The sequence below is a fragment of the Arvicanthis niloticus genome (assembly GCF_011762505.2).
Source record: "Arvicanthis niloticus isolate mArvNil1 chromosome Y unlocalized genomic scaffold, mArvNil1.pat.X SUPER_Y_unloc_2, whole genome shotgun sequence".
Taxonomy (NCBI): domain Eukaryota; kingdom Metazoa; phylum Chordata; class Mammalia; order Rodentia; family Muridae; genus Arvicanthis; species Arvicanthis niloticus.
The window spans coordinates 3,720,947-3,739,398 of record NW_023044979.1 but is presented as its reverse complement, the minus strand read 5'-3'; the positions used below and the strand labels follow the sequence as shown (position 1 = coordinate 3,739,398).

Here is an 18,452-nt window from a genome sequence, read left to right as displayed (position 1 = left end):
AGTTCAAGGTTTATCTACAGAGCGAGTTCAAGGACAGCCAAGCTTAGGCAGTGAAGTTGTTGAAAAATAGAAAGCTGCTGCTGATGTAATAGAAGGGGCTATGTTTGGGCCCCAGCAAGCAGAGGAACTCAGCAGTTTTGTCCATGTGGCTCTGCTGTTAGAGGAAAGAATAGAAGGGACGACTGAGACAATTGATGCTGGTTGGCTGTAGTTAGAAAATTAGTGGTGATGAAGAAGAAACCAGCATCACTGAGGTGAAATCGTCTCAGAAGTGTTTTCTGAGAGGACAAAGAAGCTGTGTTCCAGAGGTAGCCAAGGTTGTACCTTGTTGTTCACCTGGAGTTGATCATGTGTGAGAATCACCCAGGTGGTATTGGTTTTGAAGGCATAAATGAATCTGTCATGCAGAGCAGCTAAGGCTTGGCCCAATGAAGAGAGTGTATGACAGGAACGCAGTGAATCCTAGTTGCAGGAGAAGAACCCAGCACATTGAAGATTTCAGTCCCATGGGATGAGCAGAAAGAACAGCAGCAGCAGTAAAGTGGAGTCAAGCAGAACCTAGAGTGGTATAGATGGAAAAACAGGAGAAGTGACCTGATCTCTTTTGAGGAGCACAGATGATCGTGTGTGGATCCCAGTTACTGGAACAAGAAGCTGTAATATTAAAGTTACCTTTGAAGCCCTAATACTTTGAGACTCCAGAGCTGTGGGATACCTGCTCACGAAAACTGTTTTAGGGAATAAAACCAGCCACAGAGAAAGAATTGTGTTGAAGTGAGCAAAACAGGAAGGAGTTGGAGATCTGAAGAACACTTTGCCATCAGACATGGAGATGCAGAGTTTGGAGATTTCCTTGCTGGCTTTTGGTCTTCTTTTGTCCCAGTGTTTCCTCACAATGGCATTTAGAAATGGTGAAGTACATCCTGTAAATTTGGATATATATGATATGCTTTTGTTTTTGAAGATATAGGGGATTACAGTTACATGATTGTATAAAGCTCAAAAGAGACTTTAAACTTGAGGAATTTGTTGTGTCTTTCTCCAATTCATTTGATTAATTTTGTTTAAAATCGATTTTGCTATATTCCAAAATGACCACACCAGCTTGCTCCTTTGGTCCATCTGCTTGGAAAATCTTTTTACATTCCATTACCTGGAATTAATGCCTATTCTCAATATTGAGCTACATTTCTTGTCTGCATTTGAAGGATAGATTTTATTAGCATCTATTTGGTTAGCATTTGTCTTTTTATTGGTGAACTGTGGTCATTGATACTGAGAGAGTCATTGAACAGTGATTGTTGTTGGTGGTGCTGGTGTTGGGGTATTTGTGTGCTTTCCTTTCTTTTGCAGATAATACAAGATTATTTACTACCTGTATTTTCATGTATTGTTAACTTCCTTAAAGGTCATCTGAAATTTTAAAAGATCTTCATTTATATGTTTATTGGCTTTTGATCTTTGTAACTTTTAGTATTCTTTGCTTGTATGGATGTTTTGATTATTATTCAGGAAAGAGACTTCATTTTAGGGCCCATTCTGTTAGATATTTTCATGCTTTTACTTTGATAGGTACCTCCCTACCTATTTTGGAAATTTTTCTTCTAAGATTTTGTTATCAATATTTTAAGAGAATTTGAAATAATACTTTCCTTCCTATAATCCCAGTATCTTTATATATTATCATTTCACAGTATCCTAGATATTCTGGATATTTTATGTCAGAAGGTTTCAGATTTAATATTTTCTTTGTGTAATACATCTATTCCTTCCATTGTATCTTCAGTGCTTGAGACTTGCCTTCCATCTCTGTGTTCTGTTTGTGAATCTTGCCTCTGTAGTTCCTCTTTGCAGTCTTAAAGTATTGTTTCCATTATTCCCTCAGTTTGAGATTTTGTTATTCTTTCTATTTCCTTCTAATCTTCGTTTGTTTTTCTTGGCTTTATTTATTTATTTATTTTCATTTTTTGAGACAGGTTTTTTCTGTGTAGCCCTGGTTGTCCTGGAACTGACTCTGTAGACCAGGCTGTCCTCAAACTCAGAAATCCGCCTGCCTTTGCCTCCCAAGTGCTGGGATTAAAGGCGAGCACCACCACTGCCCGGCTCTTGGCTTTATTTATAAGATTTGTTGGTTTCCTCCACTTTTTTTGTTTATGTTTTCCAGGCTGTCTTTGAAGTATTTATTGATTTACTCCAAATGTTTCTGTTTTCCTGAGTTTCTTTAAGGTCTTTTAGGTCCTTCTTCATCTTCATAGAGTTGGTTTCAAAGCCTTTTTCTTGTACTTCAGCTATGTTGAAATATTTAAGACCTTCTTTGGCAATATAAATGGGCTCACACTCATTAACCAGAGGGTGATAAATGTTACTCCTTATTACATAATCAAGTACCAACATCATTGAATGGAATGTGGCTCTTACTTCTGGAAGTAAAAAGGTCCATTTTATGTCAATGTACTTAATATAAAATAGTTTGTGTCCACACAATGAAATTTATGGTGGGACCCACCATAGGCTCCATGATAGAGTCTGTGAAGTATGCAGCTTACATTTAACCCAATGTTTGATTAATGCCATGGTTGTTTTTTCTCCTTAAATTGGACAGGGAGGCAAGTGAACCACTTTTTAAATAAGTTACTTCTGTTGAGATGATGGTTTTAATAATGTCACTTCCAATCACTAACACCAGAGTCAACATTACCAAAAAAATTAAATACATAAAAATAAAACTGATGGTGACAGGGTAATAGTTTTCTAATTTGCCAATATGGATTTATTCATGTCAGGTGAATGAAGACAAACTAGATTGATAGGTATATAATTTGGGAACTTTAGAATAATCCAAGGAATATTGAATTTCCAATTTGTAGATATGTCTAATGCACTTTAAGTGTTAGGTCAGTTCAGATGATTGAGACAGGCCATTGGCTGTAGCTGTGTGTGTCATGTTACAGATCATAGCAGCTAACATTGCACATAGCAGCCAGGTCAAAGAGTAGTGAATTAATGCCACTTTCTCTGCCAGGAATCCATCTGCTCTTTTTCAAACTCAATGTAGATGTATATTTTTTCAATTAGGTTTCTTTTTTCTTTTTGTATTAAATTTTCAAAAATTATTTACATTCCAAAGTTGCCTGCTTTCCTGGTCCCTCTTTCCTGAGGTCTTTTTCCCATTTTCCACCCTGCTACCTCTGAGAGGTTTCTCTCCCACCTGCCCACCCAGCAGGAACTCACCTCTACCAGCTTCCCTTTTCCCTGGGGCATCAAGTTTCTACAGGGTTAAGTGCACCCTCTCCTATTTTGGCCAGACAAGGCAGTCCTCTGCTGCACACATGCCCAGGGCCATGAACCATCCCCCGTCTGCTCCTTGGTTTTTGGTGTAGACTCTGGAAGCCCTGAAGTGTCCAGGTTAGTCATGGTGCGCCCTCTTGTGGCCTTAAGCTGGAAACAATCTAGATGTCCTTGAACAGAAGAATGTATAAAGACAATAAGTTACATTTACACAAACAGCTGATAAAAGCAATGACATCATGAAAGTTTCAGGCAAATGGAGGGAATTTGAAAAACAATCATCCTGAGCAGACTCAGAAAGATAAAAATGGTATGCACTCACTCATAAGTGGTCATTAATTTAAAAGAGGAGTATAATAATCTTGTAATTTTATAATCTCCAGGGTGTGTTTCTCAATAATTTTCCACAGGACAAATAAGGATTGTGTGTTATAGAGTATTATATGTCAGGAAATAGTAAGATTGATAGAATGATACGGTATGGTACTGATTGCATCCTAAGGTGTTTATACATGGAGTAAATCACACAAACACATATAACTCTACTATGCCTGGAGCCTCCTGTCCTGGAGAGGGTAGTGGTGAAGGCGCATAGTAGGACTCTGGTGATGACTTTAAAGTCTGAGAGTCTCAGTACATTCTAGGTGTCTGACTGTACTGAACTGCTGATGATAACTTCTCAAAACTCATAAACACTTTCTGGCTCTTTCAGAGGGTAAAAAGCTCCTGGCTCAGGCGGTATCCTAAAAGCTGAGGATAAGCAATGAGGCTTTTGTTCTATCTCAGCAGGAACTGCTTGGCTCTAACTGGCCCACTCTCCCACCCACCCAGAATCTCCCAACACTGGGCTGAAGACTTGCAGCTGGTCCCACCCACCACACTAACCTTGCTACTGCTCACTGCCACCACTGCACACCTCCTTTTCTTGGTCCCAAGGTTCCTCCGCAGGAGCGAATGCTAGCATCTCCTCTTCGGGAGGACTCGAAAAGAATCCGCTGGTCCGCAGCAGCAGCAGCAGCAGCATCCCATCTGATGAGCTGGCTCATGTGTTGTCTTCTTTGTAGGACCAGGACTCTCTGTGGGTGACTGCTGACCTCACTAATGGTGGGTACCTCAAAAGAGGGTCCATAGGGCTCCCCACCCGCTGCTGGGGTGCAGAAAGAGAAGACAAACTCAGTGCTGCCTTCCCTCGAGCAGCCACACTGCTCCCTCCACCACAAACTGTTCCTGTCTTCCCTGCCCCTCCCCCTCCCAGCACAGCCAATGTGGCTCTGCTGCCTTGTCACCTGTGGGGTGTATGAATCCCCTGCGGAGGCAACAAGTCAATGGAATTTCCCTAGCCTTGAGTCTAGGGCAAAGGTTGGGGGTGAGGGCAGGGAGGGGGGAGTGTTTCTCTGTGTAGCCTTGGCTGCCCTGGAACACACTCTGTAGACCAGGCTGGCCTCGAACTCAGAAATCTGCCTGCCTCTGCCTCCCAAGTTCTGGGATTAAAGGTGTGTGCCACCACTGCCCAGCTAGTTTTCCCTTCTCATATGTTGAAGAATTCCTAGTTGTTTAGGGTTAGGAAACTTTTAGAATCCACATTTTTTTACCCAATGTATTCATTTTGTTTTATTCATCCTAAATATCTGAGACTCTCTCTTCCTTTCCTGTTCTGTGGGTGAACCTTACCTCTGTAGTTGTCAGTGCACAGGCAATTTCAATGCTCTGCTCTCAGGGACTTAGCAACTGCTTAAGTCATTCCCTGCCTCCATCACCTGCTGCTGTTGTCAGGTGTGCTTTATATACACAAACCACCAGCTACACAGCTCTCTCTGTTTGTTCCCTGTCTCAGTTCATGTCTTCTCTCTATTCTCTTTATTTACTTTCAGGGTTCTCTCTCTGCTCCCTGTCTGTCTGTCTGTCTGTCTGTCTCTCTGCAGGTCCTCTTTTGTGCCTCATTGCCTTCCCCAGATTCTCACTCATATCCCTGCCCCCAAACAACCTCTTTTTTACCATATTTGTTGCATGTTTTAATTTCTCAGGACCTGCTGTGTTAGGATAGGTTGGTGCTTTTGATGACCTATTTTTTTCTGGCTGTTATTTATTATATTCTTATGCTGGTGTCTAGGCCTCCGTGTTTGAAGTGATTATGATCTCAGTACTGATTTCTGGATTTGTCTTGCTTGGGTGGGAGTTTTTTTCCTGGTTTGCTGTTTGATGTCTGGATTTACAGAGAAAGTTGCCTGAGTGTTGCCTCCTTTAATGACATGTTTGGTGGGTATGCTCAAGAGGGAATGCTTGCTAATGTTGGGAGCAGGGAGAAGAGTTGGGCAGGAAGAGATGATCTTAGCACCACAGGCAGACATAGTCAGCACAGAGGTAAAGCTGCCTCTGGTGTTTAGTACAGTGCTAGGGGAAATTGTGATCATTGCATCTGGAATAACAAATAGTGTGGTAGATCTATAGAAAGCTTACCTTGTGTCTTGGCAGGTATAGCATGTGGTTGAACAGGGACTCTCTGCACAAGTGAGTCTGAGACACGGATGAGGCAGGAAAGGAAGGGCAGGTGGGGATTGTCTATCTTACCTATAAGAGGCATGCACAGGGAGACAGGCAACTTCCACTGGTATTCTGTCTCAGAGTAAGTGCAACTGATATTAGGATCTGCAGTAACAGATAGTGAGGTAGGTCTTTGGACAAAGTACCCTTTCTATTGCCATGCATGGCTTGTGGTTGAACAGGAGCATCTTTCAATAATCAGGACCTCAGGCACAAAGATGAGTTTGTAAAGCACAATCAATTCTGTTTCTGAGAGTGCACAAAGTCCACTTGAGCAAACATCCTATGACAATCCCCCCTTGTCAACAGCCAGTCAAGGTACAACTACAGGGTTAAGCTACATATAAATAATTAATATACCTTACAGAGACAAAGTTAGTCTACCCATCATGATTGTCAGATGGTTTTACCCCCTTGGTTGGTTATTGCAGATTATGCCGGACTTGTAGTTTTTAAAATACTAAGTTACTGACCTGTGTATTAATGTCTTAATCTTGCTGTAACTACAATAAATACCCAGAACCTCTAGACTCTCAGTTTTGATCTCATGTGAGGCTGACTGGTGAAAATCCTTATTACAGAGCTCATAATAAAGACCTCCATGTGTTTGCATTACAATAGGCTCCTTGTTGGTCATTGTGGTCTCTGTGGCTTGGACATAACATCTTGGTACATTGACCCAAGACCCTCAGGACTCCCAACTAAAGGATTGAAAGGCCAGTTGTTAAGATCCACCATTGTTTTTGTTTCAGTGGCTTGTCTGCCAGGGCTACACAGAGAAACTCTGTCTCAAAACAAACAAACAAACAAAAAACCAAACAAAGAAGACAGGTGTAGCTGGGCAGTGGTGGCTTTAATCCCAGCACTCGGGAGGCAGAGGCAGGGGGATGATGGTGATGGAATAATGATCAATAATCTTGCTAATCAATAATCAATACTAATTGATGGCCAATAGTCAATACTAGTCAATAACCAAAAGTGATCAATAATCTTAATAATCAATAATTGATAATCAGCAGACAGTGCTAATCAATAATCAATATTAATCAATAGCCAATAATGATCAATAATTGATGGTGCATGCCTTTAATCCCAGCACTTGGGAGGTAGAGGCAGGCAGATTTCTGAGTTCAAGGCCAGCCTGGGCAACAGAGTGAGTTCAGGGACTGCCAGGGCTACTCAGAGATAGCAGCTGGAGACTACATTTCCCATAAGGACTCATGCCAAGATGGTGGTCAAATGACTAAATGCGCACGCACATCAAACTCAATCCAATATGGAGGCCAGCCTTTGAACTACATATCCCATGAGGCCACGATGAAAAAGAAAGATGGTGGCCTGTGGGAGACTACATTTCCCATGAAGGCGCTGGACCGTCGCACAGGCATGATGTAGGGAAATCCTGACCAGAGCCCAGTGACTGCACCATGAGACAACCATTGCCACCATCACAGTCCGGGAAAATCACCTCTGTCCTGGTGGTATCCGTGGCCTCCTTCTGACGTCACAGACCCAGCGATGCAATCTGATTGCCCGCTGCAGGGCTGCTGCAGATTGGGGAGCCTCCAGGTACCGTGACGGGCGGGTGGAATCAGAGGCTCCAGGTTGCCCATGAATCTGAGGCAGGGGCATGACTGGAGTTGCTTACAGGTACTGGCTGGCGGACCTATGGACACACCCCCAGACTTGTACAAAGGAGAACTGTATTGTGTTGGGCATTATTATTGAAAGACACCCAGGAGGGGAGACCCTCACTCTAGTCTCGGGATATCGCAATCACTCAGTAACTCACAAGACACAAGAGGCTTTATTTCAGGAATCAGCTGGGCCGAGGTCGAGACTCATAATGAGGAGTGTCTACTCTGAGGCCAGGGGGAGAAAGGTATTTAAAGGAAAAAAAAACCACAAACCACGGGGTGAGGGGGAAACCAAGGAAGGGTATCATAAAAATAGTGGACAGTCCCAGCCCATTATTCAGTCAGTCATGTGGGAAACATCCTGTACATGTTTTTCTCAGGAATTGAATCTTGCTCAACCATCTACTTTGTGGTCAGCCAGTTCCCGGAATGACCCAGGTGACCTGTATTTTTAGTTCTGCTTTCTTTGTGGTCAGCCAGTTCCTGGAACCTGGAGCTAGTGAACCAGTTGGCCTACATTCTTGGCTCAGCTCTAGGGGGTCATAACAACTTTTCATACCCTTTAGAAATTTTCATATTTTTCAATTATCACCTGGTTATTGTTTTCATGTGGACACAAGGGTCACCAGTATGTGTGAAACTGACCATCGATGGACTGTGATTACTATTCTGGGCTTTCATTTTAAGACCTAAAATAAAATACTTAAGTATAGGCTCAGTGGTACACGCCTTAAATCCCTGGAGATGAGTGTTAAGCAGATCTCTGATTCAAGTCATCCTGGTACAGAACAAGTTTTAGGTAATGAAAAGCTTAAGTATGGGCAAAGTGTTACACAGGTATTACCCAGCATTCAGGAGACAGAGCCATGCAGATCTGAGTTCAAGGTTGCTCTACAGAGCAAGTTCAAGCACAGTTAGGCAGTGCAGTTTTTGAAAAATAGAAAGCTGGTGATGATGTAATAGAAGGGGACATGTTCCAGCCTCAGCAGGCAGAGGAACTCAGCAGCTTTGTCCATGTGGCTCTGCTTTAGAGGGAAGAATAGAAGGGACAACTGACACAATTGATGCTGGTTAGCTATAGTTTAAAAAATTAGTGGGGATGAAGAAGAAACCAGCACCACTGAGGTGAAATCTTCTGGTGTTTTCTGAGAGGACAAAGAAGCTGTGTTCCAGAGATAGCCAAGGTTGTCCCTTGTTGTGCACCTGGAGTTGATCATGTGTGAGAATCACCCAGGTGGTATTGGTTTCAAAGGCATAAGTGAATCTGTGATGCAGAGCAGCTAAGGCTTGGCCCAGTGAAGGGAGTGAATGAGAGGAATGCAGTGAATCCTAGTCACAGGGGAAGAACCCAGCATATTGAAGATGTCAGTCCCATGGGATGAGCAGAGAGAACAGCAGAAGCAGTAAAGTGGAGTCAAGCAGAACCTAGAGTGCTATAGATGGAAGAGCTGGAGAAGTGACCCAATCTCTTTTGAGGAGCACAGATGATCATGTGTGGTTCCCAGATACTGGAACAAGAAGCTGTAATATTGAGGTTAACTTTGACACCCTAATATTTTGAAATTCCAGAGCTGTGGGGTACCTGCTCAGGAAAACAGTTCCAGACAGTGCAGTAACAGATAGTGAGGCAGGTCTATGGATCAAGTACCTTTTCGATTGCCATGCATGGCTTGTGCTTGAAAAGGAGCATCTTTCAATAATCAGGACCTCAGGCACAAAGATGAGTTTGTATAGCCCAATTAATTCTGTTTCTGAGAGTGCACAAAGTCCACTTGAGCAAACATCCTATGACAAACCCCCCTTGTCAACAGCCAGTCAAGGTACAACTGCAGGGTTAAGCTACATATTGATAACTAATACACCCTACAAAGACAAAGTTAGCCTACCCATCATGGTTGTCAGATGATTTTAACCCCTTGGTTGGTTCCTGCAGATTATGCCAGTCATGCAGCTTTTAAAATATTAAGTTGCTGGCCTGCATGTTAATGTCCTAATCTTGCTGTAACTGTAATAAATACCCAGCACCCCTAGACTTGATCTCTCAGATTGGATCTCACGTGAGGCTGACTGGTGAGAATCCTTATTACAGAGCTCATAAAAAAGACCTCCATGTGTTTGTGATGCAATAGGCTCCTTGTTGGTTGTTGGGGTCTCTCTGACTTGGACATAGCATCTTAGTACATTGACTGGAACCCCAAGACCCTCAGGACTCCCAGCTAAAGGATTAAAAGGCTGGTTGTTAAGATGAACCATTGTTTCTATGTTAGTTGCTTGTCTGCCAGAATTGTGTGTGTGCTTTGGTTTTCAGGTTTTTCTTGAGTCTTGTGGAGGAAGGTGACTAAATTGAACATGGAACCCTGCTACAGTGGATATGCTGGAGAGTCGCAGCCCCAAAGTGCTTCAAAGATATTTCAGAGCCTGGTATAGTAGATGGTGTTTCTCTGGTGTTAATTTCTGGGAAGGTTAGGGCAGACTGGGAGCCCTGCTACAGGGATCACAGCTGCCATCCTGTCTTCATTTTCTCCTCTGTCTAAGTGGAGGAATCTGCTAGGTAGCCTTTACCGCCCTCTTGTGGTTGTCTATTTTGTGTGTGGCACCTTGTTATTCTCTCACTGAGGAAATGAGACAGATTCCACCCTAATTGATTTAGTTACTAGCCCAACATTTTGGGTTAAATCCTTCTTAACAACGGGACCTAGACCCATTGACTAGTCCATGACAGAGAGCTCTTCCAGACAGCGTCCTGGGCAAAATCAGGCTCTGCCTACCTTATTTTACAGGGTGGAAAGACAAAGATCTCATTTCCCACCTCTTGAACTACCCTCTGCCCAGTTCATATGTGACTCTGTAGTTTTGAACTTGGAGCTGTCATGAGATGGAAGGTTGGTCTTCATCGATTCTCACAAATTTAGCATATTTTCCTTAGACCAGAGATCGTGTCCTTTGTTGGTGGTCATTTGAGTTGTGTGGGACAATCTGCTTTTTTGTCCAGCTTCCAGCTGCTTTAGTCACATCTTTGGTAGCACTGGCCTGGGAACCCATTGTTAAAGACACCTCACCCCAGAGCAGCACAGTCTCTGAGGTCCCCATCCCTATGTATCCTTCCCTGCTCTGAGCCAGGTGCCGTCCCTATTTTGTCCTTGCTCAGCCACAACTCCAACTTTTTCATGGGGTAGCATGGCCTCTTGTATTGAAATTGGTAGCTCCTTGGTTTTGGGATGTTACAACTTTCTTATTTATTATTGTGTCTGTGTCATAGTAGTTTTCAGTTCTCAGCATTTCAGAGCTACAGTCATCTGAAGGAGCCTCAATTGAGGGTGTGTCCTCATCAGAATGGCTGGTTGCTGTGTATGTGAGAGATAGTGTTGATGGTTGATTAGGAAGGCTCTTCCACTGAGGGTGGCAATATCCCTAAGCAAGTGGTCATGGGCTGGATGAGAGAGCAGGCTGAGCATGAGACAGTGACCAAGCAAGAGAGCAAGCCAGGAGACAGTGTTTGTCCATGCTTTTTGCCTTCAGTTTCTAACCTAGCTCCCAAAATGATGGACTGTGATCTTACAGAACCATGCAGAACAACCATTTATTACCTGAGAGGCTTTTGCTTAGAGGATTCAATCACAGCAGCAGAGTAGCAAGTTAGAACAACAACATGGTATCAAAGGGTTATTTTGCTGCTGTACAGAATCTATGTTGTAGATTGCATTCTTGTGGACAGGACAAATTTTGGGTATAAAGGTTTTTGAATTTGTTGGTGTCTTTAAGTCTCCACTGGGGGTCCTGCCTGACTGCAGCTGTGGCCTCTTCAGCATCCATATCTCACTGCTATGCATCTCAGCTAAGATCAACCCCATAGACTCCTTGTCACCCTCCAATTCATGCTCTCTGGCACATCCTAAATGTACCCCCTCCATTCCCCAGGCAGCTGCAGATTTTGATTCATTTTCCCCCTCTGGCCCTCTCTTGTCTCTCACCACACCTTTTGCTGCTTCTACCCGATTCCTCTTTCTTATCTGCTCTCCCATCCAGTTCTCTCTCTTCCATCTGCCTCCTATGATTGCTTATTCCCCCTTCTGAGTGGGAGTAATTCAACCATTCTCATTTGGGCCTTCCTTCTTGTTTAGTTTCTTTGTATCTATGGAGTATAATGTGGGTTTCCTGTATTTTATGATTATTATTCACTTGTGAGTCCATACATGCAAGTGCTTTTAAATCTAGGTTACCTCACAGAGATGATAGAATTTAGCTGTATCCATTTGCCTACAAAATTCATGATGTCATTGTATTTAATAGCTTAATAGGTTTTCCTTTTGTAAATGAACCACATTTTCTATATTCATATTTTGGTTGAGCAGCATCTGTATTATTTCCACTTTCAAGTTATTATAAATAAAATGGCTCTGAATTAGTGGAGTCCCTACTCTAGGTCACCTGCCTTCACAGACTCTCTATCTTCTGTTTGTCCTTTGAGAGGATGTGGGCCCCTGGGTACCCATGATGGTGTATCAAGTCTGTATTGGGTTATGTGCATCCTCGCTACTGAGGCCAGAAATGTCAGCCCAGTTAAAGGAACAAATTGCAATGATAGACAGCAGCTTTGGGACAACTCCTGCTACAGTAGTTGTAGGACCATCATGAAGACTGACCTGCAATCTGCTACTTAAGGGCCAGGGTCCTTTGTCCAGCCTGTGTGTGTTATTGTTTGTGGCTCAGTCTCTGAATGTCCCCAAGGATCAAGGTTAGTTGTGTCTGCTGGTTTTCCTGTGGAGTTCCTATCCTCTTCAGGGCCCTCAATCTTCTCCCCCACCCTTCCATCAGAGTTACCAAGGTCTATGCAATGTTTGACTGTGGATCCACTACTGCTTCAGTCAGCTGCTGGGTGGAGCCTCTCAATAGACAATTATGCAATGCTCCTGTGTGGGAGCATCAAAGAGTATCCTTAATAATGTCATGGATTGGAGATTGTCCATGTATGTCTCCAATTGAATGAGTTTTCATTGGCCATTCCTTCAGTCTCTGCTGCAGATTTACCCCTGAATTTCTCTTAGCCAGGACAAATTTTGTTCTGTCTCCAGTGTTGTGGTTGAATCTGATCCTTCAGCTTTTTTCTCATGCTCCCATACATTCCCCATTTGGACTCTGTCCCTCAATCACATAAGATACTGTGCACACATTTGCTGTTCAATGCTATGCTATTTTGCAAACCTGGTGGTTTTATATTTTAACTTTATTCATTCTGTTTTTGCTTTTCTAGACCAAATTTCCCTGTGAAGCACTTCCTGTTCTAATTGTAGATATAGAAACCACATAAGCCACCTGACATATTTTTGTTAAGTAGGCACATGATTTTGTGCTGCTCTTATTCTACATCTTTCATTTTGAAATTCAGCAAAATATATAGATTATATTCTATTTCTCCAGATGGCTTCAGCTCACATCATTAATATTATCTGATTCTTCAGAGTCATTGAATTGCAGGTGTATGTTGTTCTGCCTAACTCTTGTGTTTCTTCTGAAATTTTGGATAAATAAGTGTGTTATGCGTGTATGCATGACTATGAATGTGTGCCTCATCTTTACTGTTGTCAGAAGATGGCCTCAGAATTTATGATCACGAAGAAATGGACAGGTGTTGGTCCACATGTGTACGTCAGAAATTGACCACCATTATGTGGAAGACCAGCAAGAGCTTTCAACTCCTGAGCTATATCTCCTGAACTACATTCTTTATTTCTGATCAACACATACATTACTAATATTTTCACTTGTCTATTTTTAACTGTTTAAACATACATTCCCTTCTAGTAAAATATAATTAATTTTGCTGTTTAAACTGGTTCACTGCATGTTTTTCAAGATGAATACAGTACTGCAGTGAATGCATAATTCTTTGCAGTAACTTTATTAAAGAACTGTGAGTTCATTCTGTCATTTTTGTTTCCTGCTTTATTTTTGTAGCAGAGTGAGGTTCTTAACATGTAACTTTTGCTGTCCTGAAACTCATTGCATAGACCCTGCTGGCATCCAGCTCAATGATATCCACCTTCCTGTACCTCTGCAATTAAAGACATGAGCAAATACACACAGCTTGCCCATCACTTTTGTAGTTAGTAATTTTTCATCCAGCTTTTCAGATGTGTGCTAAGTACAGTTGATCTGTTTCCCTCTGCATATCCCTCTCAATTGCCATTTGTGTTGCAAGGCTATATCCTATTCTAAGGGTTCAGGAGTGACACAGGTGAACCCTGTGTCAAGGGTTCAAGTGTCAATATTTCAAGTTTCTTCTAAACTGACATAGTGATTATATGTGATTTGTGTGTCAGAAAATAAGTGGAGGAATCACCTGAGTTATTTAATTATATTGTCTAGGAAGCATAACCTTACTTTGTATTAATGTCAGTATCAGGCTTTGTGTTGTATACATGTGTGTGATATTTTAGGAAGCAGTGAGTTTCGATGATGTGCATGTGAACTTCACTGCAGAAGAGTGGAATTTGCTAAATCCTTCCCAGAAAAATCTCTACAAAGATGTGATGCTGGAGACCTACTGGAACCTCACTGCTATTGGTAAGACTGAATTTTTTTTTTTTTTTTTTTGCTTCTCAAAATAAGGGAAAAATGTTTCTGGGTTACTGATGATCATCTCTTATTTCAATGGAAACAAGTAATATTGAGTTGAATAAATCAGGTTCATTGCTGTGAAAATTCAGAGTAACTTGAATTTTGCCTAATTCCAATACCATATCATTGATTTTCTTGTACCTTGGTTTTAGGCTATAATTTGGAAGTCCATCATACTGAAGAACATCATCAAACTTCTAGACATCATGAGAGGTATTTTTTGGGGGGAGGGTGTTTCAAGACAGGGTTTCTCTGTGTAGCCCTGGCTGTCCTGGGACTCACTCTGTAGACCAGCTGGCCTCGAACTCAGAAATCTGCCTGCCTCTGCCTCCCAAGTGCTGGGATTAAAGGTGTGTACCACCACCGCCCAGCCATGAAAGTTAATTTTAATGTTTAATCGAATACAAATATGCCTGTGAGGAAATTTTAATATCATCTGGATGCTCTAAAGGAAAGCAAGTGTGTAAAATATGAGTCATTTTATTGTATCTATGATTATAATATTCTCCCAAAACTATGTACCTTCATGTCAGTTATCTGATTGGTGTTTGCAAGGCATTTCTGTAAGCAAGAAGAGAAGGAAACAATGCCTTAAGAGATTCCTTTAATTGATTTGTATCTCCATTAGAGCTATGTTGTGAAACTACCAATTTGTATAGTCTCATAATATTTAGATGTTGCACATTGAATAGTGATAAACATGTATCCATAACCTTCTAATAATCAAATAGTCCATGATAAAGTTGGTGACACTCGTATTCTTATAGTGAGATTTTTAATTGTATTGTTTTGTCAGTTTATGAAAATTGAGAATGTTGTTTTGGAGAAACATTAATCATGTCTATAACGAACAAAAAGTCAATGCATGTGAATTCAATGTGGAAACATTTCATTTGTTCTTCTTTTTTAATGGCGGTATCAATTGTCAGAATGGATGAAACCATGTGAGCATAGGGATACTAAAAAAACCAACCTCTGTCTATATCACAACAATGAGAAGATATGTAGTATTCTGCCTTTGGTAGACTTTCTGAATATGATAGGTGTTTACAATTAATTGGTTGTCTGACTTTACCCAAATTCACACTTCAGAAAATCTTTATGGGTACTAGAAGTTTGCAGTTCTTCTGTTCATCCTGTTTCACAGTGCTGTTGTGGTGTGATGCATACTACAGGGAAAACTAAGAATGCAATCAGAGTTTTAATGCTCTTAGTTGTTACATTTTATTCTGACCTGTGAATGCATCATGTAGAAATCTCATATTGAAAAAGGATGTTATAAATGTGAGCCATGTAGCAAATACTCTTACCATCACAGGTATTTTCAAGTACAACCGTGAACATCAAAGTGATAAAAGCATAAGATCTGAGTGTTCTTTATTATGAGACCAACTGTAAAATTGATTCATAATGATAAAATGATTGATCAGGCTAATAAATGTGATAAAGCTTTCACATGTGTCCATTACTGTTGTAGGCATGAAAGAAGTCACAATGGAGAGAAACCTTATGAATGTAACCAATGTGGTAAAGCCTTTTCATATCGCAGTCATCACCAAAGACATAAAAGAACACATACTGGAGAGAAGCCTTGTGAATGTAATCAATGTGGTAAAGCCTTTTCATGTCACAATAGTCTCCAAAGACATAAAAGAACACATACTGGAGAGAAACCTTATGAATGTGATCAATGTGGTAAAGCCTTTTCACAAAACAGTAGTCTCCAATATCATAAAAGAACACATACTGGAGAGAAACCTTATGAATGTAATCAATGTGGTAAAGCCTTTTCACAACACAGTAGTCTCCAATATCATAAAAGAACACATACTGGAGAGAAACCTTATGAATGTAATCAATGTGGTAAAGCCTTTTTAAGTCACAGTAATCTCCAAAGTCATAAAAGTACACATCTTGGAGAGAAGCCTCATGAATGTAATCAATGTGGTAAAGCCTTTTTACGTCACATTAGTCTCCAATATCATAAAAGAACACATACTGGAGAGAAGCCTCATGAATGTAATCAATGTGGTAAAGCCTTTTCATGTCACAGTAGTCTCCAAAGACATAAAAGAACACATACTGGAGAGAAACCTTATGAATGTGATCAATGTGGTAAAGCCTTTTCACAACACAGTAGTCTCCAATATCATAAAAGAACACATACTGGAGAGAAACCTTATGAATGTAATCAATGTGGTAAAGCCTTTTCACAACACAGTAGTCTCCAATATCATAAAAGAACACATACTGGAGAGAAACCTTATGAATGTAATCAATGTGGTAAAGCTTTTTTAAGTCACAGTAATCTCCAAAGTCATAAAAGTACACATCTTGGAGAGAAGCCTCATGAATGTAATCAATGTGGTAAAGCCTTTTTACGTCACAGTAATCTCCAAAGTCATAAAAGTACACATCTTGGAGAGAAGCCTCATGAATGTAATCAATGTGGTAAAGCCTTTTCACGTCACAGTCATCTCCAATATCATAAAAGAACACATACTGGAGAGAAACCTTATGATTGTAATCAATGTGGTAAACCCTTTTCATATCACCGTCATCTCCAATATCATAAAAGAATACATACTGGAGAGAAACCTTATGAATGTAATCAATGTGGTAAAGCCTTTTCACAACACAGTCATCTCCAAAGACATAAAAGAACACATACTGGATAGAAACCTTATGAATGTAATCAATGAGGCAAAGCCTTTACAAGTTCCAGTTATCTCCCATATAATAAAAAACCCATACTAGAGAGAAACCTTATGAATGTAATCAATATGGTAAAGGCTTTACACAACTGGGTCATCTGCAATATCATAAAAAAAGCATACCAGAGAGAATTCTTAGATATGTAATCAATGTGGAAAAATCATTTATAATTGAAAATTCTCCAAAGACATAAATGTTCACATACTGGAGAAAAACTGTGTGAATGTAATTAATATGGTAAAAGCCTTTTCAGAAAATTTTTGTCTCCAAAGCCATAAAACAACCCATATTGGAAAGAAACCTATGAATGTTATCATTGTGGTAAAAGTGTTAAAATTTTTCAAAAACTTCTAGCATGCTGAGAGGAACTAAGAGTACAGGTCAGCTCATTCGTGAACTCTGTGTTTCAGAAATTTGGTTGATCACAAGATGGTTGAGTACGAATAGGCTGTTGAGAATAGCGTATACAGAATATTCTCCCTGACAGTTACTTAGACCCTGTCACAAACTGAATAATGTGCTGGGACTTTCCACAGGTGCTTTCCAATAAGCCCCCTTGACCCCCTCTGGATTATGTTTTTTTCCTTGTGGTTTTGCCTTTAAATTCCCTGTGCCTCCAAAGCTCGGGGTCAAACCCCATAGACCCTGCATGGGTTCCGGGTCTTGACCTCAGCATGCTGGTCAAAATATACCTCTTGCTGATTACATCGACTTCTATGGCTTGTGAGTTATTGGGTGACCATGAATTCCTGAGGATTTGGTGGGGGGAGTTCCTCCCTTTTGTGAGGACTTTATAGTGGTAAAAGTCTTTCTATAAAGATTTTTTCCAAAACATAAAAGAACAGGTATTGGACAGAACGATGAATGTAATCTTTGAGCTAAATAAAGCCTTTGCATGTCCCACTAATCTCAAAAACATAAAAGATCCCACATTGGAAGAAACCTCATGAATGTGATCAACATGGTAAAGACTTTTCACAACTTTAGCATCTCCATTACTATAAAAGAACAGGTACAGGAGAGAAACCTCATGAATATAATCAGTGTTGTAAAGCATTTGCAAGTCACAATCATCTGCAGTGACAGGAGAGATCACATACCAGAGAGAAACCTGCTTGAATATTAACAATGTGGTAAAGCCTTTGCATGTCAGAGTTCTTTACACATACACAAAGAAATCACACTGGAGAGAAGCCTCATTCATGTAATCACTGTGGAACAACTGACAATTCACTTTTATCTGCGACTATATAATGGAACACATTCAAGAGAGTGACTCAGTGTCTTCAAGGTGCTAAGCCCTTGCATGTCACAGGCATCACCTGATACATATTGTAGAGAAACTGCATGAATGCCATGAATGAGGTAAAGTCTTTGCATGACAATGTACTCTCCAAATACTTCAAGTGACACACTTTTTAGAGAAACCTTATGAATGTAACAAACATGGAGAAGCCTGTGCCTATCACTATAGTCTCCAAAGACATAAAAGACCACAAATTGGACAGAAATCTTGTGAATGTACTCAAGTTGGAAAGTCCTTTACATGCCACAGTATTCGCTGAATACAAAAATCAACACATACTAGAGAAAACCTTCTGAGAGTAATCAATGTGGTAAAGCGTCTGCATGACCTAACGGTATTTAAATGCA

The 18,452-nt window shown here is 40.8% G+C and overlaps 1 protein-coding gene across 2 annotated transcripts; it reads left to right on the top strand.

Moving 5' to 3' along the window:
• The first annotated feature begins 13,900 nt into the window (after nt 1-13,900).
• LOC143433777 (uncharacterized) lies at nt 13,901-16,762 on the top strand. 2 transcript variants are annotated; one of them, XM_076928138.1, is made up of 3 exons: nt 13,901-14,030; nt 14,237-14,297; nt 15,730-16,762. In XM_076928138.1, the coding sequence occupies exons 1-3, from the start codon at nt 13,997-13,999 to the stop codon at nt 16,760-16,762; spliced, it is 1,128 nt and encodes a 375-aa protein (XP_076784253.1). In that variant the 5' UTR covers nt 13,901-13,996. The 2 variants fall into 2 exon arrangements, with proteins under 2 accessions (XP_076784253.1, XP_076562272.1); XM_076706157.1 differs by having other exon boundaries at nt 15,562-16,762.
• The last annotated feature ends 1,690 nt before the right edge of the window (nt 16,763-18,452 follow it).

Coding starts and splice junctions, on each gene's coding strand:
- LOC143433777 (XM_076706157.1), top strand. CDS start 13,997: ATGCTGGAGACCTACTGGAACCTCACTGCTATTG. Junction 14,031..14,236: donor CTGGAACCTCACTGCTATTG/GTAAGACTGAAT, acceptor CCTTGGTTTTAG/GCTATAATTTGGAAGTCCAT. Junction 14,298..15,561: donor ACTTCTAGACATCATGAGAG/GTATTTTTTGGG, acceptor TTACTGTTGTAG/GCATGAAAGAAGTCACAATG.